Source organism: Antennarius striatus, chromosome 18 (assembly GCF_040054535.1).
Source record: "Antennarius striatus isolate MH-2024 chromosome 18, ASM4005453v1, whole genome shotgun sequence".
Lineage (NCBI taxonomy): Eukaryota > Metazoa > Chordata > Actinopteri > Lophiiformes > Antennariidae > Antennarius > Antennarius striatus.
Genome location: NC_090793.1, coordinates 8766186 through 8789602, shown reverse-complemented (window position 1 = coordinate 8789602; position 23417 = coordinate 8766186). Strand labels below are relative to the sequence as shown.

General features: G+C 38.5%; 2 protein-coding genes and 1 long non-coding RNA gene across 3 annotated transcripts in view; 1 reads left to right on the top strand and 2 right to left on the bottom strand.

Annotated features, from left to right (window-relative positions):
• The window catches only part of LOC137612190 (organic cation/carnitine transporter 2-like), a 15537-nt gene extending 14442 nt beyond the window's left edge, over positions 1 to 1095 (bottom strand). The window contains exons 1-2 of the mRNA XM_068340588.1: positions 765 to 1095; positions 131 to 234 (exon numbers count right to left, since the gene is read on the bottom strand). Of these exons, the coding sequence (XP_068196689.1) occupies positions 131 to 234; positions 765 to 1019 (359 nt within the window). The 5' untranslated portion in view covers positions 1020 to 1095. The remainder of the gene's footprint in view (positions 1 to 130; positions 235 to 764) is intronic.
• On the top strand, positions 425 to 15631 carry LOC137612191 (uncharacterized). Its single transcript, XR_011038828.1, has 3 exons — positions 425 to 525; positions 14873 to 15035; positions 15557 to 15631. It is a non-coding gene; the product is annotated as an uncharacterized lncRNA (long non-coding RNA).
• LOC137612189 (solute carrier family 22 member 4-like) lies at positions 12420 to 23417 on the bottom strand. The gene is made up of 10 exons (XM_068340587.1): positions 23102 to 23417; positions 22848 to 22951; positions 20736 to 20890; positions 20327 to 20498; positions 19911 to 20052; positions 19698 to 19792; positions 14888 to 15102; positions 14603 to 14785; positions 13590 to 13725; positions 12420 to 13234 (listed from the first exon to the last, which is right to left on the bottom strand). The coding sequence occupies exons 1-10, from the start codon at positions 23354 to 23356 to the stop codon at positions 13216 to 13218; spliced, it is 1476 nt and encodes a 491-aa protein (XP_068196688.1). The 5' UTR covers positions 23357 to 23417; the 3' UTR covers positions 12420 to 13215.

The window sequence follows — 23417 nt, the reverse complement described above, 5'->3', positions numbered from 1 at the left end:
ACTGCACATTGACTTGTATTTCTCACTCATTCTCTGCTGCAGTACAGTAAAATAAAATCTTCCAAGACCGTTCCCTGTGATTGCCTTCATTACAGACATTTCCATGACAGATCTGATGTCACCCACTAACCGGTCTGAGAGGTGACCACAAAGGAAGGATCCAATCAGGACTCCGACAAAGTATAAGGAGGTAGAAAAAGGAACCTTCCATGCATTTTCACACACTAGATCCCACTGTAAGTAACAGGAGAGACAATACGTTTAGAGTACAGTGTGACAAAACTGAGAAAAATTACAGAGAAATCTAAACGAAATCACTCCAAAGTAGAGGTAAGATCGGCCCAAAAAAATCCAGCCCTACCCAAACCGAACCCGACGGTATTAAAGCCCGACCCGAATGTAATTATTGACATTTTGAGCCCGACCCGGGCTTAAGATCTTACCTCTACTTTCAGTGCGTATATACGATCAGAAAGGTAAAGTGACAGGAGAGAGTACAGCTGGCGCACGGAGGGAACTGAGCAGGTACTGTAGATGGATGTTTCTCATTCAGCGGTTATTCCTTAGTTTAATACCCATAGATCGTTTGAGATACATAATATATAAATATATATTTATTTAAAAAGTTAACCCGAGTCGAATTTCGTGTCGGGTCGGACCCGAAGTCGAGTTCGGGCGTAAAATCTTACCTCTACTACAAAGTAATGAAAGGGAGAGTCTCAGACAGAACACAGTGATGTAAAATACCAGCTGAATGAAGTTACCTCTGAAACGATAGTAGAGGTGTATCTGTCGGTGCTGTAGACCCATCCATCCAGACACTGCTCTGTGTCGTTGCTGAGTTCCTCCGTCTCCTTCCAGCTGTCGTCCCCTTTGTATCGTGAACAGCTGTCTGGTCCGATGCTGCTGCTGTTGTGAGTGGAGTTGATCCATTCTTTGCAGTGATGTTCTGGTGTATCCGAAACAAAGACAAATATCACCGACATGTATCCGCTCGGAATCGCACTCAAAGTGAGCATAACGATGATTAGGTTTTGAAAGAGTCCGTAGTCGCCAAGAAAAGCTGTGTTGACATTATAGTCTTCGGTTATTGCAGCCGACATTGTCTGTGAACTAACCCGAATCCAGAGTAGAGCTGTGAGGTTAACGGTAGAGGGGGGTGTACTGGATGAACTGGTTTGACATCAAAAAATCTCCCGTGTGTGTGTGTGTGTGTGTGTGTGTGTGTGTGTGTGTGTGTGTGTTTACTTGTAATCTGACATACCTAGACAGGTTGCTTAGTCAGGGCTCTCAGCTCGGTTCGGGCGGGGTGTTTGGGTCCTGGGCGTGGTGTAGGGCGTTTGTTGACGGTCATTCGGGACTGCTGGTTGGGGATCGCGGGGGAGGTCCGGTGGTGTGGAATCATCGCGGTATTTTGGGGGGGAGGTTGGTGGCTGAGATTGGCTTCTGTCCCGTGGAGTTGGCCTCTTGGTTGACTTGGGGTGCTACGCTGCTTGTCGGCTGGCCTGTCGGGCTTGGCGGGACCGGTCGGCTCGGTGGTCTGTTGACAGGGGGTTGCGGCCGGTGGTCTATGTATTGGTATGTTATTATTGAAAAGTCTCACAACTTGTTATCAGGTTCGGTACTCTTTCACCATGTGTGATCCGACGTACGTTCATTACAGCAGCCGTAAATCATACCACACCCCCCCACTTTATGAGTTACTGATATCAGTACAGTCTATTTATTTATTTTGCAGTACATTGGGACGTGGGGTGGGTATATGTGTGTGTGTGTGTGTGTGTGTGTGTGTGTGTGTGTGTGTGTGTGTGTGTGTGTGTGTGTCTATATATTACAGGATTTGTAATTAATCAATGTAATTAATCACATTTTAATCTCATACCTACTAGAGGCCCCCAAATACAGTAAAGAATTTGAATTCTAGGACATTACAAAGTTGTAGTGCATGACTAATCAATAGAATGCACCAAGAAGAGAAGATTTGAAATCCACATTTTTATTGGTTAAGTGTGTTTTATAAATGAAATTCAAAAGAAAAAAGGCCAAGCACATCAGCAAACCAGTTAGACCAGGTGAATTTCTCAAAAATGCAATACAAATACAGTTAAATAAAATAAATAAAAATTAAGAAATATAACAAGGCTGAGTCTCAAATAGGCACATAAGCAGACTCTCAATCGAAATGAAGACTAAAGCTGACTCAATACAGCAATTCAAAATGAATAGTATAACATGCCTCTAAATAAGGCAACATTAATAGCAAGATGCCAACAGGCATTTCCTTTAAAAGGCTAAGCTAACGTTACAGGAACTGACAACAGACAACTCTGTGTCCTTGACATGTTTTGCATTTAAATGATACGTTAGGCTGGAGCTGCTTCGGTGATATGAAGATTCTCTTTTACAAAAGGTACAAATCACTGCGTTTTTGTTGATAGTCCCGTCTTTGTTCTTTTCATAATAAACTTTCCACCCAAAAGATACGAGTGGGCTTGCCTCGCTCTCCTGTGTCGCATCCATCTCTGTTGTTAGTCACCCTGGTTTTTTTTGTTTTTTTTTAAATAAATTTATTGAAGAAAATTCAGTACAGCATACAAAAACAGTATACAATACAAACAGAGAACATATAAAAGAGTTGCCAGGGGGTATGACCACATGTCCTTACATTACACAAAAACACCTAAAGCGGAACATATGTTTAAGGTCTTCACAGCTTTTTTGTTGTCAGAGCCGTCAATAAGCTGTATATATTGTTCAACATCTTTAAGAAAATAAATAAAGTTAGGTTTTTTTTTTGCTGAATTTACATTTAAGAATAAAAAATTTAGCCAAAATTATTAACAGATTTATAAGAAAATAAGCCTTTTCCTCTTTCTTAGAGCACTTATAAAAACAAAAAACAACATTTTCCCAAGATAGGGTAAAGTCCTTGGAAACATAGTCTATAATGAATCTACTGACATCCTTCCAAAGTTTTTTCGTATAAGGGCAATGCCAAAATAGATGTAGCACAGTCTCTGGGTAGTCCACACAGAAAGAACAGTCTGTATTTATGTCCCTTTTGAATTTAACCATGTAGTGATTTGCAGGATAGTATTTGTGAATAATTCTGAAGGAAACTTCCTTCACCTTATTGTAGATGAGATATTTGTGTGGAATCATCCAGACCTTGTTCCAATCAATGTTATTCACAAAATGATTCCAATAAGAAACAACATAAGAAACACAAACAACATCTTTCTGGAATAGAGCACGTATATGTCTGTTGTTATTACGGGGAAAGGTCGAAAAACAAATTTTCCCTATGTGAGAATCAATTGGATTAGGTACGGAGATTGATGGGGGTGGGTTGGGAAGATTTCTGAAAAGCATTAAAGTACCTGATGGGATAGCGTCAAACACTATGGCGAATTCCCTGGGAGAGTCACCCTGCTTTTGACTAGTGGCCCAGGTACGAAGTGACGTCACTGCAACCTACGGGTCACTCAGTGGGCCAAATTTAAAATGCTTGCGCATTGACTTGCAACTCACAATTAATTGCGTTAATTATTATAGCGCGTTAAGCGATCAAGCAACGAATGATTTATTTTATCATCTACGTTAATTTAAACATTTGTGACCTTAGTGCATTGTGGGAAATGTGTTTTTTGATCAAAGCACACTTTTGAACAATTTATTTTCAGACACTCTGACCTTTTATGGTCTTGCAAGTCACGTAAAATGATGTGGCGTGCCACATTTGGCCCCCGGGCCTTGAGTTTGACGCATATGCTGTGTATGATTTGTCGGTCGACTTTTAAAAATGTGAACAAGAGGGGTCAACATTTGAAAAACCCTTGGCTAATTTGGCCCTAGTCTAACATACTCTTAGAAGGGTTTAATTTAATTTTGTATACTTCAGTAATGCCCGAAGGGAAATTAAGAGCACGCTCTAATTAGTCCAAACAAATCACATGCAAATGTTAGTGTGTACAGGCCCTGAACAAACAAACTCACACACAGAGGGCCTGTAGGCATGCAGAGGAGGTAGAGTGGCAGGCAGCTCCTTTTTGGTGCTGCCCGAACTGAGCAACTTGTAAGGGGCCTTGGCAGTGCTCCGGAGGTGAGCTGACACCTCCCACTGTCAGTTCACCTCCGGGTGTTTTTTGTGGGCAGGAGCAGGAATTGAACCGGTGATTATCCTTAGTCCAGAATAGCATTTTCTGGACTAATAATAGTGAATAAAATTGGGTAAAGCCTGACCAGCAATCAGGCTTTTAGGCCTTTCAAGTGATTGCCTTTTAATCTTGTGTGGTTTATCGTTCCAAATGATTGAGGCTATGCATTAAAAAACATATTCTGATCCAAATACTTCCTTCAGCAGTATTATTTGTTCCCCAGATTTTCAAGATCCTCAAATTTCACGCTCAGATCTTCATTATTCTGTAAGAGCACAGTGAATGCAGATTCCTGTTTTTCAAATCTCATACGAGTTTCATTAGCAAGTGTTTCCTACTGTTTGGAATGGCTTCTTGGTGTTGGTTGATAATGGCTAGGTCAGCCGGGAGTTGTGCAGAGTTTGACTATTATGCGTTCCTTCATATAAGTTAACAATCTCTCTACATTTATCCAGCAGGGTCAGTGTAGTTCTGGCTTCAGGGTACGTCTGCACTAGCTTAACTGTGTCTGCTTGTTCTGTATCTGTATTGCCGTCTTCCTGCTCTCCTTCCCTTTTTTTTATTATCATTGTCCATTTTTTCAAAGAAGTTTAGCATTTGTACCAAAAATTGGATGATATTAGTCAGTTTGCAAAAGAAGTTTTGATTAAATGTGAATAGAATAATCCCAGCTTGCAACCTACTCCTCCATGCACCAAACCAGAAGTCCTACCTTTTTTTAATTTAATTTCAGCCATTACGCTGAGGAGGTACAGATGTTCTTGTCTTAAACAGCTGATGAGAAGATAATGAGAGCTAGATGAAAGTTGTTTGGGTATATTTTGCTGAAGGAATACTATCAGGAAATGGAAATGTCCATCAGACAACTGTGCCAAGTTGAATTTAATCGAGCTGGTACCATGCAGAGGAAATGTAGTGTTCGTGTTGGGTTTATCAGATAAAAAGGGATGTTATAGTTGACATTGCAAAGTTCTCCAAAAGTAGAGTCTGTTTGTGATTCCTTTCACCAATGTCTTTGTTTTGGATTGCCCCAAACCTTTTGTGATTTCCCAGGCTGTCTTTCTGTCATCACTTTGTTAACTGAGACAGGTATCAGAAAAGATTGTAAAGATATTCCACCTCTTTCCCTTTGCACTCATTCTGTCAAGAGCAGCAGACTCTTTGGCACAGAGGGGTTTTAACATACATTATTTTGGTGTTTCAGACAAGAAATAGAAATCATTAATTAATTCTATTCAGGTGTAAGTAGCATTTCTCTAATAGAAGATAATTGTTTCACCCATAGCATCAATACTGATTGGACTGCTTTTGTTTTGACAAGTATCAAGAACACTTGCCATAGGTATAGGAGTTATTTTAATACTTAATCTCATATAATCTAACTAGAAAAAGAATAAAGTTGGGCTGTTTTATGTCAACAAACAGTAACAGAGAATTTAAGACCAAAAAATAAATTGAGACGATCATCAACCTAGTGTCCTTTGACATCTGAATACACATTCTTTATTTGCAATGAAGCTATATTTATGAAAAAACAAAAACAAAAATTCAGCTAATCTTCATTCCTCTCGTGTCGCATGCTCTCACTGTCACAGTTGGGTGTGGCAGTGCTGGTGTGTGGCAGGGAGAGGCCAAGCTTGTGGGTGGACCCACGGCTCCACACCTGTAACTGATCGTCACACCTGAACTTGTTTTGGGCCAATGACCCTGAGGCTTTTTAAGCCTCGCTCAATGAGAGCTAGGTGCTGGTGCATTGCTCATGTTTGGTTCCTGGTACTCTTTCCTGATTTTGAGTTTCTTGTCTGTCTGGAGAATTTTTGAGTTTGTTAATAAATCATGGGTGACAGTTTTGCCTTTGGTGTCCTGCATTTGGGTCCATACCCCGACATACGTGGCAGTCACCTTTCTAAATGCTCCTCCACCTGCTACCTGCTTTCACTGCAGATCATAATGTCATCTGCAAACATAATTGTCCATGAAGATTCCAGTCTAACTTCATCTGTCAGCCTGTCCATCAACACTGCAAAGAGAAAAGTGCTCAGAGCTGATCCCTGATAGAGTCCCACCTAGTGTATTCAAAATGTCACTCTAATCTTTAAAACTTTCCAGCTTGTATTGAGTGAGCCTGTTATTGTTTTCATGTTGTGATAAATAGAAATTAAACCCATCTTTATCCTCACATTTACACTTTAAGTAGGATCTTCTCCATTCCAGAAATTGGAAATGTAGCTGTTCTGTTTGTGAAAAATTGCTTTTCAATCATGTTGGTCCTTCCTGAAACAGGATTGCTCCTGCTGTGAGATTTTCTCTCAGTGGAGGTTGCATTTTTATCTTTTAACTCTTCAGCCTTCAATTGCCGCTGACTGTTCTATATAGTTTTCTGCATAGTTTTTTCTGAGTCAGTAAAAACAGAATATTTGTTAAAGTGCACAGTATCATAAAGAGACAAAGCTCATAAAACACTCAACTGGCTAAATAATATGTTTGATCTCTGGAGTTTACAATTGTCATATAAACACTATTTCTTGTGACACCCACTTTAACTAATGCCACTATAAAAAGACAGAATTAAAGACCAGCACCTGACTTGAAAAACTAAAGCAAATAATTAGTCTTTTGTCTGAAAAACCTTTAAATTTTGTTATCACACGCCATGCAATTAAAGACATATATAGGTCTATACAGTATATTTAAATTACAAATAATGTATATGAATTACATTGTTTTATTTCATATGGTTTTCTCCAAGCATTAAATATCTGACTGATCGTGGTTATTAAAGCCAAGTAATATGTCAGGACACAAAATAATGATTTGCACATTGATGCACCTCCTGATAGGTCTGGTGTAACTGATGAGATCAGGAAGTTTGTTGTTTCTGGTGTTTGGAAACAACATGCTAACAACACCCGTCCCAATGCTGATTGTTGCTTAAACAATGTACGGTGTGATCTTGCTGTAGACACCTGGGCATAGAAGAAAAAGACTCGAGAATTGTCACTGATTTGTTCCATGTACTTTAGCAGTAATCATTGTGCATGGTGAATTACAGTCATGCTGTTGAATTACCTTTTTCCTGCGTCACACTCTATTAATTTCTAATGTCTTTACTCACAAGGTAAAATACAAAATCAAAAGAGATCAAAAGAGTGAGTGACATGGTTCCTACTTCTGTCACTTTGAATGTAGAACCTAAGATTGTCTCTCCCTCTTCTATTGATCGGTACGTTGGTAGATATGTTATGTAATTTATTGTTTCCATTTGTTTTAGCTGAGCACAGTTCTGCATTGTACCTGCCTTCATGTATGCTGTTCAACCAGACATTAAGCTATTTGAAAAAAATATCTATTCGGGGACGAGACGACAGACAAGCAGGAACAGCCAGTGCTGGCACTAACACAACTGTTGCACATGCTAACATCCATTTGTCAGGAGCAGGTGGACAGTGCAAGCTGGAGGGATTTGGAGTAACTCCAAACTGTATTTACTGGAGAAGTATAAGGTCCAACAAAGGGGACGTTTGTTTGAGACCCAGCTGTCTTGGCGTCATACCACTACATCTTCCTTACTATCATGTCCAATCTTTTAAAAAAGTCTTAAAATATATAAATGTATAGAATATATAATGAACCATGCTAGAAATAGATCTTTTGAAATATGTATTGAATGTGTTTAGCAGCTAAATAGCAGAGAGATAAAGGACTTATTGATTTGCACATTGAGCTCCAAGGATCTTGAAGCAAACTTGGACCAAGCGATATGGAGTGTTCCTGTCCTACACAGACAACCCAGTGGTTAATTCCTCTATGAAAAAAAGGCATTATCCTGTATAGATGATGTAGGGGAGCAGAATGTTGGCTGTATGTGCAGTTGTTACAGCAATGCATACAGCCATGTTCCTGACCACAGTGGGCATGAGATCAGCTGAAGAAATTATCATCATGTTGTGAGCTCCATTACTGCCCATCCTTCTCTTCAAGGCAAACACCAGTTCCATTATAGGCATGTCTGAGAAAAACAAATGTCATCATTAAAAAAGGCAAGCACAACTGTATAAAAACATCCTGTCCCCTGTTTTCAGAGATTCTATCTTCAGTAAAAGTGTAGAGGACAGATCTTCAGGAACCAGCAGGGTGACCAGTAGCATGATGCCACAGAACATCATTGCAGTGGAAAGAAGAGTGGGTTGAGGTACACGGTTGATCACCAGCCACAGGGCTGCATACATCACAAGGTCTATAGCTGCTGAGAAGAAGCAGTTAGGTAGGGATTTCCAATCAAGTTACCTCCCCCGGGAAATTTTTTAGGAAATGGGGTTGTTTTCCTGCATTCTGAGGACAACATCTTCTGTTCAGTTTACCTACAAATATATATTAAAGTCAACAGTTCAAGATGAACTATCTTTATTTCTGTCCTACTTTATGCAGGTATAAAGCTTTACTAGTTTTACTTGGAGTAGAAGACATTTTAACTTTGACCACCACCAACACCACTGGTATGCCATAGTTTGTTTGTTTTTTTTTTTAATTCAATAACATGATTTTTCATTTCAATTTAAAAAAGGCATAAAAAATATCAAGCAGGGTGAATACACATTTGCATGCATCGCTGGTTATTCCTGCCGGTCATAGGGAACAAAAGTCTAAGACTACAAACAAGTATTGATAATATCTTTCATTTACCTTCTGATCGGTTGTCACCACTCCTCCCCCCTCTCAGCATTCACCATATGTTTATTAATGAGGACTTTAACACAAACTCTACTATAAAACACTGGATTCTTGTGATCGATCGTCCTCGCCTTGTCGTACACCAATTCGCGGGTTCAGCTTGTAAAAAAACAATATTTTTGTTTTTCATTGGACGAGAGGAGGTCATGACCCGAGTGCATATTTAATGATCGGGAGCGTTTAGGTCACTTCGGCTATTTCCGTTGGCATGCTTCGGCTAAATTCTGTCGCCATGCGGAAATAGCGGCGCTATTTTCGCTAGCGCCGCTCGCTAGCGGAAGTAGCGGCGCTAGCACCGCTCGCTAGCGGAAATAGCCTAGCAGAAATAGCAAGCGCCGCTAGCGAGCGAAAAAGTTGTAAGTTTTAGCCATGTTTCCGTAAAAATAAGAACGCCACTGTGGCTACACAGTCTAAAAACCTTGTAGCCAATCTGGAATTTACTTCGCCGGTGGCGAAGTGGGGAATGGCTAGCGCAAGCCCAGCATAACGTACATAACATACATACATACATACATACATACATAACATACATCACATACTTCTAACATACTGCTCTAACATGCATCATGTTATATTACAATTAAATTAAACCACAAATAAGATGCTTGCAATGATTTTTTTTGTTCCTTATTGCTTCTCTTCCACCTTTTAATGCACGACACCTCGTCAAGTTCCTCGTGTAGTAAACTTTACTGTACTATTTTCTGATTCTGAACATCAGAGTATATTATCAGAGAATGTTGAAATGCCTTCACATGAGAGTGGAAGAGAGAGAGTGAAGAAGACCAAGAGCAGATACCATTCCTGTGCAATGAAGCATATAAACCCCTATGGGACACACTACCTATTGGTATCACCAGTGTAGACCCATCCATCCACATACTGTTCTTTGCCTTTGCTAAGTTCCTCCTTCTCCTTCCAGCTGTCGTTCACTTTGTATCGTAAACAGCTGTCTGGTCTGATCCAGTTGCTGTTGTGAATGTTTTTGATCAACTCTTTGCAGTGATATTTATTTATTTAGCTTATTTTTTCTTTACGGACATGTTATTACAACAGGCTTCACCTGCTCACATTTGAAACGTCAACAACAACATCCGAGAAAGAAAAAAAGGGCTGACCGGTAGAAGCCATTTGGCTTGTAAAATTCCTGTCCCCAGAATCAACAACATCTCTCTCATTACAATATGTTGTCAACCAATTCATACATTAAATTTAACATGAAGATTATTTTGGCAAATTGTTGTTTTTGTTACACGCCCCAGGGGTCTGGCTAGTAAACAGATTATATTTTAAACTGCTCTGCCAGGTAAACTTGAATAAACAGGGAAAAACACGTGACAGAGTAAATTTCAGTGTTCGTTGTTCTCTCTTCCTTGATCATCTGAATAAACAATAATGTATCTTAAATACTTTTACTTTTCTTTCTTTGTTTTAAAGAGGTTCAATCATTTCAATCATTAATCATATTCACAAAATATCAATGACACATATTTTCTCCATACAGTTTCATCATCAATGCAATACATTCTTCTTTTCATATATGTCCATATTCCCATATGTTTTCATTACTCAGCATACATATACTGTAATAATGTTTGATTTTTACCAATCATGTTGCTTACTGCATAGAATTAGTCCATTCTGTTTTTGTATCGTCACATCCCTGATGATTGTATTGTTTTTAATCATCACATCACTATTAACGTATTTATAGAATCATGTAATCATTTCTATCATCATGTAACTAGGTAAATCAAGAAATAATCATGAACCAAACACAACATCACTTCTGTTCTGAAAACAGGCTAACACTCTATCAGAATAATATAATGTATAAAGACAACTAGATGCACTTCAAGGCAAAACTAGAGAGAATTAACAATATATAAAAAAAACGGAAATATACTCTTTCAATGTAAACATTAAATCACACATCCAAAACACAAAACAGGAGCTTGCAAAACTAAAGGAGCAACAAAAATAATACTATCTGTGAAAACCACCCACATGTCACGTAGTGGACGGCCGTAATGGCTGCTGCCATGAAACTTAGTATAGAATCCTAGCTTCCACTACATACATCAAACTACTGCAAAGTAACATCATTTCTGGCATGAAACCAAGTCAAACTTTGTTTAATAGTACAAAGTCCTCATAGTAAACGTGTTTCATGTGCCAACGTTATATCTACCAGAATAAACAGGGAAAAACACGAGACAGAGTCAGTTTCAGTGTTTGTTGTTCTCTCTTTCTTGATCATCTGGAGAAGAACGTCACGTGGGCACCTATCTAACCTGTCTCTGGAAACGTAGTGGTCACCTGGTGGCGGAATGTGGAATACGTGTATTCCTAGAATATATTGTAGATCCCCATTCATTCTCAATGCACATAAAGGCTATTCAAAGTACAAGAAAAGTATATAGTATAACAAAAATAACAAAAATGTGACTACACTTTGATGTATATCACATTTTCAACTGTTCATTTAGTCCGTAGACATGTGTACACACGTCTTACATTTCGCCCAGGCACAGCAAGTGTTGTTTACATTATAGAGGATGAAGACAGCAGATGACCTAGCCAGTGTTCTAACGGTCTCTGTGCATGGTATTATGATAATAAGATGGCATAACAATCTGAGATATTGACCACCATTTCCATAAGAGCTGCAACCTTGCAAAGTCAAGTTTTTATAAGCTTTTCCTTGTCCAAACTGTTCCAAACTTTGACACCAGTAAAAGAGATTGAAAATGTTTTTAGTGTAGTTCTTGCTTTCTTCTGTAAAAATGTTGTGTTTCCTTTCAAATGGTCATTGGATTCACTCTTCTGAAGTTGTGCTAGTGTATTTTGTGGTAAGCATTTGTTAGCTGCTTTATACATGAGTTGAACAGTCCTATAGCTTATGATGTCATGTATCCTTAGTAATTTGGATTAAATGAATAATAATGTTTTGTGCTATATAATGAGCATTGTGAAGAATTTTTATGGTGTGTTCTAGACGAAAACAAATATCACTGACATGTATCTGTTTGGTATCCCACTTAAACTGAGCATAAGATTATTAAATTTTGAAAGAGCCCCAAAAAGATGTATGGTCATTATAATTTTAAGTTTTAAAACCTTATATTGTCTTCAAACTGTGGACTTCTGGAGAGCTTTCTGAAGCAGTTAGAGATGTAAACAAGAGTTTACATCCCTAAATGCTAACTGAAATTATGTCCTTGAAGCCCCTCTCTCTACAAACCAGCCTGCATGTTCATTGGATGACATAACAACTGTAAAACCAGATTCTAAAGACTTTCTGTGTCTGACTTTCTTTCTAAAGATTTTCTGAGATGCAACTTTTTTTCAGCAATTAAAGGTAAACAAAAGAGGAATTTGACCTACAAACAGTGGTGATCCTAGAATGAGCAGAGCAATAATTAAATGTAGAGAAAACGCTGGTCCCCTGCAAAAGAGATGTGAATGAATCATGAGACGCATGAGAAAATAACGTCAACCTTCAAGAAGTTTTTTCCTTTAATTCCTCAAAATGCAATAAGTGTCCGCTGCTTAAATTGTTGACCATTTAGGATTACTGTATTTGATTTTTTTTCACAAGACCAGAAAGTAGTTACTGTACTGAAGTTAAAAAAGGGGTGAAATGCTGCATCCCCGTCTTTTACGCATAGCAAATGTTGGGAAAGTACATTTTTGAAAGGAAACAGCTGTCAAACATAAACACAACCAGATGTATTTCCATGTTTCTGTCCTGTGTCTGCTATTCATTATTCACTATTCATTATTCAGACTAGTAGACCGGTAGTACTATGCTACTACTTGGCTTCTTTGTTAATACACAAATAAAATTCCCAGAAAACAAGCTCTGTGTTTCTACATATAAAGATTTATTCTCACGTCTATATAGGAACAATATTTTTTAAAAATGAACTTCTTATTGACAACATAATTACGAACGTATTTGTTTCTAACAGTTTTATATAATGCTAAAGCCATTGTAAACCATTTTGTGCAGTGTGCATTGTTCTTTTCATGTTGAAACAGATATAATAGAAAGTAAAAATGTAAAAAGAACAGTTCTGTTCTGTGACAACCTTTCCATCGCAGGAACTAGATTAATCATGCATTCTTCTTTATTTCTGTTTCAATTTATTAAATTCTAAAAAAGAAAAAAATGAACAAACAAAGCAAAACTTGACTTTCAGACTGGTCTTGCCTGAATTCCATAACAAACCTGGCAAACTACAGTATTTAAAATGCCTTAATTTCTCTTGGTGTGTGACTTTCTTCCAGCAGAGGCTGCACTTCACTTAATTTACAGAGCAGTTCATTTCAGGCAGCAACACCTTTGAGACACAGAGAGAAGCAGGAGGCGTGTAAAACTTAATAATAGTTAAAATGTAGGTGATCATGAACAAACACACAATCCTCACCTGGCCCAACAACATTTTTAGTCTTCTTGTGTTCACAGATTTCTTTTCAAGCATTAAAATTGCCACTATGTTCAATTAAAAAAAAAAAAAAAATATATATATATATAAATAAATAAATAAATAAATAAATAAATAAAAAATTATATATATATATATATATATATATATATATATATATATATATATATATATATATATATATATATATATATATATATATATATACACACACAGTATATATACTGTATATAAGCACACAGTTGCATACCTCCTGATGGGTCTGGCCTCGCTGATCAGGTCTGGAAGTTTTCTGTTTCTGGTGTCTGGAAGCAACATGCTAACAGCAGCAGTCCCAACGCTGATTGTTCCAAAAACGATGTAAGGTACAATCTTGCTGTAGACACCTGAAGACAGAATAACAGGCTCCTGAATTTGAATTTTTCTATTATTATTTGTTTGTTCAGATTTTAAATAACTATTGAGTTTATTTATAAAATTTTGATGCAGATAGATAGATAGATAGATAGATAGATAGATAGATAGATAGATAGATAGATAGATAGATAGATAGATAGATAGATAGATAGATAGATAGATAGATAGATAGATAGATAGATAGATAGATAGATAGATAGATAGATAGATACTGTATATACTTTAATGATCCCAAGGGAAATTCAGGATCACAATACTAACAGTAAAGGTATAAAAACCTTTGATTTAGTTCATTTGGCTGCTTTGGTTTCAGGTCTTGGTGTGGCACTTGTCAACTGTCACATTATGTCTCACTTTTTTAAAAAATCCTTTAGCCATATTTTTAATATTATTTTCAACTTTGTGACGAACAAGTGGTTGAAAATCTCTGAAGTTCCTGAGGCTTCGAATATTATAATCTGTAAACTTGACAAATGTTTGATTCATCCAGCTGTAGTATTCCCTAAACTTATCCTTCTGATAAATTTGTCTTCCATCATTGCTTTTGTCCTGTTAAATTTTTACAAGATCATTAATTAATGTAAATCTGTACTTCAAATGGTTCAACTTCTATAACCCATTTAAGATGATTTATTACATCATAGCAACACCAGTTCATTAAAATACATCATCTCAGTCAAGGTTTTGTTCTTGTTTGTTTGAGGTTTGATGAGACACAACATCAATTTAAACCACAATTTTCTATTTCCTGTAATTGGCTGATAGATCCTTCAATGAATTTGATTAATTCAATCTTGGAGATGGCTCCAGCTCTGCTGTGACTGCAAAAAAAAAAGAAGCATTTACCCATGTAGATGATGTAGGGACACATGATGTTGCTTATACGTGCAGCTGTAGAGGTGATCCCTATGCCCATGTTCCTGACCACAGTCGGCATGAGCTCAGCTGAAAACACCCAGATGAAGGTGTTAGCTCCACTACTGCCCATCTTTCCCATCAAGGCAAACACCAGCCCCACTATAGGCATGTCTGAGAAAAACAAATGTTATTATTAAAAAACGCAGGTAAAGCTATAAAAAAGCTATAAATACATCATATCTTCTACTCTTTTCAAAGATTCCTGCTTCAGACCTTCAGGAACCAGCAGGGTGACCAGTAGCATGGTGCCACAGAACATCATTGTGCAGAAAATAAGAGTGGGTCTAGGCGCACGGTCCATCACCAGCCAGAGGACTACATATGCCACTAGGTCTATAGCTGCTGAGAAGAAGCAGTTGAGGTAGGGATTTCCATTCAAGTTGCTGGTATTGAGAGAGAGACCATTAAAGACCATGGAGGTAGACAACCTGCAGAGAAACATAAAAACAAGACAAGAGTGAAGATGGCTGAGAATGAGCAGAAATAATATAATTATCTTCAGAAGTCGCCATCAGAATCTATGACAATCATTCAAATATTTAATTGGCATTAAACTAATTGCACTATGCTGATTCAGTCTTATATCAGATTGACCACTTTGCACAGTTTAATGATGAATCGTCCAATATTGTTCACCTCATGTGTGCTCCCTCTCTTTTAGTTTTTAAGGGAATGGCATACATTTGTACCAGTCAGTCTGGTGAGACTCGCAGCTGTCTTCATACTCTTGATAAGGAGTGATTTCTGGGTGTTTATGATAGAATTAAGGATTTTTTATTAACTTTATTAACTTTAGTTGAACCAACCAATGTTCTATATTTGGTGAGGCTGAAGTTTCATGTTTTTCATATTTATTTATTTATTTTGGTTTATTTTTTTCAGACAACAGACTTCACCACCTTCATCTCATTTGCAACATCAAGAACATCTGAAAAAAAGGGATGACGGGTAGAAGCCATTTGGCATGTGAAGTCCCCGTCCCCAGAATCAATGAAACAGCTCTCACCACAATATGTTTTCAACCTATTCATACAATAAATACAATACATTTTGACAGTCATTGTGGCACATTGTTGTTTCAAACCGTCCATTCAGTCCCAATGGATGTATGTGTCTGCACACGTCTTCATCAGTTCTTTTAGTAACTTTTAGTAGCTCTATTGTGGCCCAGAGCATTGTCACATTTACATTCTTCAAAGGAACAGTGAGTTTTGTCAATATTATAATGGTCATAACAAGAAGTTGACCAAGCCAGTGATCTGAGTCTCTGTACACAATGTTATGATCTTATTATCCAATAATCATATCAAAAGTTAAACAACATTTCCATGTGTTTTGTAACCGTGCAATGTCAACTCTTTATACGCTTTTTAAAAGGCAGACAGGGTTCTTAGCCTTCTAACTTTCTTATTTTTTTCCAAAGTTTGACACCAGTAATAGAGAATGTTTTTAATGTAGTTCGTGCTTTCTTCTGTAAAAATGCTGTGTGTCCTCTTAATTGATAGTTGGACTCACTATTCTGGAAATGTGCTAGTATATTTTGTGGTACACAGTTATTGGCTGATTTGAACAACATTATTTGAGCAGTTGGACCCAAGACTGACCCCTGTGGTACCCCACATACAATGTTTAATCTCTTTGTCTTCCCTCCCAATGTGACATATTGTATTCACCTATGTATGTAGCTCTTCACTTTTTCAAGTACTGCACCCCTAATTCCAAATTATTCCAATTTCTCCATTAGTATTCCATGGTCAATTTTGTAAAAAGCTTTTTTGTAGTCAATATAGACTCCAATAGAATGCTACTTTTGATCTATGGCATCAGTGATATTTTCCATTGATTCAGTTACTGCCAAAGCAGTGGAATGATTATTTCTGAAACCATACTGGCTGCTATTAGGCAGATTATGCTTTGTTATTAATTTATCCAGTCTGTTATTAAATAGTTTCTCTAGAATTTTTTATAACCGTGACAGTTTTGATTTGTAAATTCACATGCATTCCCATTCTGTATAATGGTACAACTTTGGCAATTTTCACTTGATTAGGAAACACCCCAGGTTGCAATAACAAATTACAAATGTGTGTGTGGGGGGATATTATCCGGTATGTCCTTGAAGTATTTCATATCAAATCCATTCGTGTCAGTAGATGTCACGTCCAGCATATACCTTCCCTAACACCTTAAGTCCGCTGGTATAGACTCCAGCAACCCCGCGACCCACGATGCGGAAGATGAGGGTACTGAAGATGTATGTATGCATTTACAGTAATCTCTCACGCACTCACGCATCAACACGTGTGGCTTCACCTCATTGCGGATTTTTAGTAGGTAGTCGTGCAGAAGACAGGGTTAGATGGAGGCAATTGATTTGCTGTGGCGACCCCTGAAAGGAAAAGCCGAAAGGAAAAGAAGAGTCACGTGATACCGTACACGCATTCTATTGGCTGACAGCATCTGGAAGTGTGCTGCGTTTCATGAGTCTCGGAACGCAGAAAACTTCCGTGAGACATAAAAGTGCTTTAAACAGTTTATAAGAGTGTGGGAAAAGGTAATACAGATAGATGGTGGTTTAATATCAGTATGGGGAAGGTTCATGAATTAAACATTTTAATTATTTAAGTTTATATTACATTAAATAAGAAAAAAATATTTTTCTCACTAATCACGCTATATACTCCTCCGAGGGTTGCCACCTAATCGTGGTGGGGGAGTTTGAGTGCCCTCAGCGGGAGCAGACGTCTTTCTTCTGTCTCCTGTTGTCGCTATCTCTCTAACTCATACCCAGACTGACTCTCACTTATTCTCTGCAAAATGACGAAAGGAAAAGGAAAATCAGAGGATACTAAAGACCAGATGGGCTCTATGAAAGAATTAAAGAATGAGTTAAAGAGCATCTTTGATAAGTTAGGGAGTGACTTTGATAAAAAGTTGGAAGAAAAGCTAAAACCGCTGCTAGACGCCATGGAAGAAATGAAGGATGAAATGAAGAAAATGCAGAAAGATATGGATGAAAAAGACCGAAGAATTGTTGTCTTGGAACAGGGACAACAAAGAATGGATGATTTGGAACAAAGCATTCGTATAAATGATGTGATCATCACTTGAATCAAAATCAAGCCGAGGAATTACAGAAATGCTGTGGTCAGCACTGACATCGAATCTCTGGAGCAACAAGTGAGTTCTCAACTGAGAGATCTGGAGATAACTATGTAGTAGATCTGGACCAGATTGAGACATGTTACCCATTACTATCTGGAGGTAGGAGACCACCTGCAGTGCTGATAAAATTCAACAATCGTCAACACAAAATTGCTCTTCTGAAACAAGGCTTCAAACTGAAAGGAAAAAATGTCTACATGAATGAGAATCTTACTAAAAAGACTGCTGATATCGCTAAAAAAGCTCAACAACTGAAGAAGAATGGGCTGATCAACAACACCTGGACGAACAACTGCAGGATCTTCATCAAAACAAAGGGGCTTTCTGCTGAGCAGATGAAAACAATGGTGATCAGGAGTGCAGAGGAGTTGGTGAAATATGAGCAATAAAGACGGTCAAGAATTGTTTCTACAACAAAGATCAGTACAACAGAGTCACTTCAATATTGGGAGCTCTACAACAATTTTGGACACATCAAGTATTACATGGAACAGTTGAAAAAAAAATCAACATTATCAATGTCAGAAACATGGATTAATGAACAAAAAACTCCCCCCAAAAACAAAAAATACCCCCGATGGATTTGTGATAACATGGGATAACATTAAATTTGAGACTTTAAAGAGCATGTTCATATCTTTTGACAAGATAATAGCATGTGAAACTTTTAAAGTGTCTCCAACAAACCGGTTAATTCTTATATAAACACTGTCTGCTGAAAGAGGTGAAGGTGATCATTATATTCTTGTGGAGAACACTGGCAAGATCAACTTCTTGTTTTGACTATCCATGATGTTAACAAACCTTGTGTTCCTAGGAAGAATGTATAATCTAGGGTAAAAGACTAATATCTGGAAGTGGATAAGGGTATGACCGTCTGTCAAAATTCAATGTATGAACTGGTTGAAAACGTTTAATGTCTGAGTTTGTTGATTAGATATTCTAATGAAAGAGATGTATGTTGATTCTGGGGGAGGGGAATTTCACAAGCCTATTGGCTTCTACCCGTCTGCCCTTTTTTTTCGGATGTTGTTGATGTTGTGAATGTGACGAAGGTGTGAAGTCTGTTATATTAAGAGAGAGCATTATATTATCGTTGGAGAGTCCTTGCCCCAAGTGGAGGAGTTTAAGTATCATGGGGTGTTGTTCATGACTGAGGGAAGGATTGAACGTTAGACAGATGGATCAGTGCAGCTTCCGCAATGATGCGGTCGCTGTATAGGTCTGTCATGGTGAAGAAGGAGCTGAGTCGCAAGATGAAGCTCTTGATTTACCAGTCAAGATCCCGGATACAGGTGGCTGAAATGAGTTTCCTCCGTAGAGTGGCTGGGCGCACCCTTAGTGTGAGGAGCTCAGTCACCAGGGAGGAGCTAGGGGTAGAGCTGCTGCTCCTCTGCCTTGAGCAGAGCCAGCTGAGGTGGCTCGGGCATCTGTTCCAGATGCCTCCTGGACGCCTCCCTGGGGAGGTGTTCTGGGCATGTCCTACCGGGAGGAGCCCTCGAGGAAGACCAAGAAGAAGTTGGAAGGACTATGTCTCTTGGCTGGCCTGGGAACGCCTTGGGCTTCCCCCGGAGGAGCTGGAAGAGGTGTCTTTGGAGAGGGAAGTATGGGCATCACTGCTGTTGCCCCCACGACCTGGCTTCAGATAAGCGGTTGAAGATGGATGGATGGATGGATGGATAGATGGATGGATAATCTTGGTATATCGCGGAATTTGGTTTTTGAGGGTGGTTCGTTGAATGCATTAACCGTGAGTAACAAGGGATCACTGTACTTTGTATTTCTGAAGTTACACAAGGTCAGTAGTTTGGTATATGCACATACATTTTTAATGATTTTAAAAACAGGAACACATTACCAGACGAATAGAGATGAAATTGTAATATTCCTCATGTTTGTGGTACGGATCAGGTCCATATATGTGTGTGTTCTTTTCTCTTCTTGTTTATTTTCCTGTATTAGACATGCATGAAGAAAAAGAACAGTAAAAATGTGTACTACCTGTATACAGGTCGGATGACACTGTGTACAACAGTTTCAGCAGCATGAGGACTAAACATGGAATAAATACCATTAACTCCAAGGACTCTCCAGTTCTGAATATGACGTCCGGGGCAGGGACTCGGTTCATTTTAGCAGCTTTACGTATGATCATCTCAGCCTCCTCCACCCGGCCTTTCTGCAGAAGCCAAAGTGGAGACTCAGGAATCACCCTGAACAGAGGTTGAGAGACAAATCTGAAACAATCAAGCGGATGTATTTTAATATGGTAATTTGAGGACTATGTTATCACGTCATTCACTCAGATGAATTAAACATTGGTTTGCACAGCGTGTTTGAAAAGAAATCATCATTTAGCCTGGAGCTCACTATAAACACTGCTGTTCACAAATGTCAGAACTGAGCTAACTAAAAGCTCAATATCAGCTGATGCCGTGCTATGCAAATGTTAAGTGGTAGGATAGAGAAATGACAGCTGAGGCTTACCACCACATAGGAAGGAATAAGAGAGGTGGGATGGCAGAAGCAACCAGCAGCATCCTCCAGCTTCGAATGAAGTAGGCTAAGAACGGCAACAAGGCGTAACCGATCCCATAACCTCCAGAATGGCCCAACACACTGAACGTCACTCTGGAAGACGTTTTTAGGATCTCAGTCCCTGTTCCAGAATAGGATCAAGAGCACGTTAAGATAAGAGAGAATGTGAGAGTATATATAAAAACCCTTCCTGTTATTGAATCCAATGCTTCATTCAAAAACTGTTACCGGTCTGTAACTTTACACAGCTGGTCTGAGGGCAAAACATGTGACTGCCACAAGACTAGAAACATGCTTCACATTTAGAGGAAATATTATACCCTTTTTTAAGACAGATGGTTATTAGAGCCTTTCTCACCCAGTATGAGTGACACTGTGTAATTGGATATCTGTCCCAATCCTCTCACAAAGTTGAAGATACTGAACATGACCCAACTGATGGAAGTAGCCTGGATCAAAGGAGCGACTGCATGCAAGAACATGGTGGAGAAAAACACTGGCTTTCTGCCAAATCTGTGACATAGAAAAATGAAATCAACAACCCATCTGCTATCAGCGGATATAACACATGCATAGATAGATAGATAGATAGATAGATAGATAGATAGATAGATAGATAGATAGATAGATAGATAGATAGATAGATAGATAGATAGATAGATAGATAGATAGATAGATAGATAGATAGATAGATAGATAGATAGATAGATAGATAGATAGATAGATAGATAGATAGATAGATAGATAGATATGCTCAGGCATTACATAACAAATAAATACTGGATAAACACCAGGAGAAAAAGAAACATGACATCACAGGACATACACTACACTAACAGACACATGCAGCATTAACAGGACTTATATACTAAACTATAACTAATATAAACAGTATAAAAGTAAAATATAAACAGTATAAAATTAAATTAAAATATAGACAGTATAAAATTAAATTAAAATATAGACAGTATAAAATTAAAATATGAACAGTATAAAATTAAATTAAATACATTCAACCTCGTGCTGACCTCGCCATCCCCCCCCCCGCTCCTCCTGAGAGAGTCATTGAACCCCCTGATGGCACGGGGCACGACGGAGGACCTCAGCCTCTCTGTGGAGGCGCTGTGTGACAGCAGTCTGCCGCTGAAGGTGCTTCTCTGCTGGGAGAAGGTGGTGTGTAGGGGGTGCCTGGTGTTGTTCACGATAGTCTTAACTTTAGACATGGTCCTGCTCTCCAGAACTGTCTCCACAGAGTCCAGGCTCAGCCCGGCCACTGAGCCTGCTCTGCGGATGAGTCTGCTAAGACGGTCCATATCTCTTTTCCTGGCCCCCCCACCCCAACACACAAATGCGTATGACAGCACACTGGAGACTACGGACTGATAGAACATGAAAAGGAGCTTAGGACAGATGTTGAAGGAGGCCATCCTCCTCAGGAAGTACATCCTGCTCTGCCCCTTCTTGTACACATTGTCCGAGTTGAGTGACCAGTCCAGTCTGCTGTCTAGCTGCAGTCCCAGGTTCTTCAGTTTGTCATCAGATTGCTGTTCTTTCTTTTTCTGTCATTCTTTGACTTTGTATAGTTATTTGATATTTTCTGCTCATGCCCAACATTAGTAAAAACCGCAAAAAACAGCAAATCAGAAGTCATGAGTACTATCATAGGAATTTGGACAGTGCTATATTTCAGATAAATTAAATAGTTTGCACTCCACAACACGTGAATGACAAATTTTCATGCAGTTGGACAAAATCATGACAGGATTATGTTTTTTAAAGTTAGCCTTTGTCGCTAACAAAAGAGGTATTATATAAAGTTGGAAGATTTTCAAGCTAAAATGCTCCTTGAAAGAATCATGGTTATGGCTATTTCTTTTTTTGTTGTGGAACAAGTCGTTGACATACAGTAATAAAAAGAAATTACCAAACTAAGAGAAACGAAAAAAAAACAACTGAGAAACCGAGTCACATTTGGACATAGTTTGAAAACACATTTCAATATTTTGCTCTGGCAAAAATACACCATTGGTTTAACAAAATAAACTGTGCCATCCTGATTCCACTTATATAGGGAAAGCAGATCCTAAAATGATGAATCATTGGATTTTTTGAGGAACTTACAGCAGTGCGATTTTTTTAGGAATGGTTCTACTTCATAACTGTACTGCAAATATTTTAATTATTACTGCTAGGCTTCGTTTAAGTGCAGATGAACACATTAGCGTACAGCTAACAAGAGTCGTGACATTCCAAGCAATGAATCACACAGAGTTTCAGTCTGGTTTTCATTATTCTGCTGAAATATTTGTCCCCAATAGACCCAATCCCCACCCCACCCCTGAAATGGTTTCTGTTTGTATCATATTTTCTGCAGAATCACCAGATCACTCAGTTTTGAATAAATCAGTGACATTTTTTACTTTCAAACTTTTCACATTATGGTATCTATTACTTGGTTGACCGTACCCACCGGTCTGAGAGGTGACCGCAGATGAGAGATCCAATCAGGACTCCAACAAAGTATAAGGAAGTGGAAAAAGGGACCTTCCATGCATTTTCACACACTAGATCCCACTGTAAGTAACAGAGAGGGGATACATTTAGAGTACAGTGTGACAACATGGAGAAAAACGAGTGAAATCTAGATGAAATCACTACTAAGTAATGAAAGGGAGAGTCTCAGTCAGAACACAGTGCTGTAAAATATCAGCTAAATAAAGTTACCTCTGAAACGATAGTAGAGGTGTATCTGTCGGTGCTGTAGACCCATCCATCCAGACACTCCTTTGTGTCGTTGCTGAGTTCCTCCGTCTCCTTCCAGCTGTCATTCACTTTGTATCGTGAACAGCTGTCTGGTCCGATGCTGCTGCTGTTGTAAGTGGAGTTGATTAACTCCTTGCAGTGATGCTCTGGTGTATCCGAAACAAAAACCACGAGCATTGGTATATACCCACATGGTATTGTACTCATGCTGAGCATGATGAAGATCAAATTTTGAAAAAATCCAAAATTGCCAAGAAAAGATGTAAGGTCTTCAAAG

Coding starts and splice junctions, on each gene's coding strand:
- LOC137612189 (XM_068340587.1), bottom strand. CDS start 23,356: ATGCTCAGCATGAGTACAATACCATGTGGGTATATACCAATGCTCGTG. Junction 20,891..22,847: donor TGCGGTCACCTCTCAGACCG/GTGGGTACGGTC, acceptor TCTATGTCACAG/ATTTGGCAGAAAGCCAGTGT. Junction 14,786..14,887: donor CACCCTGCTGGTTCCTGAAG/GTCTGAAGCAGG, acceptor TGTTTTTCTCAG/ACATGCCTATAGTGGGGCTG.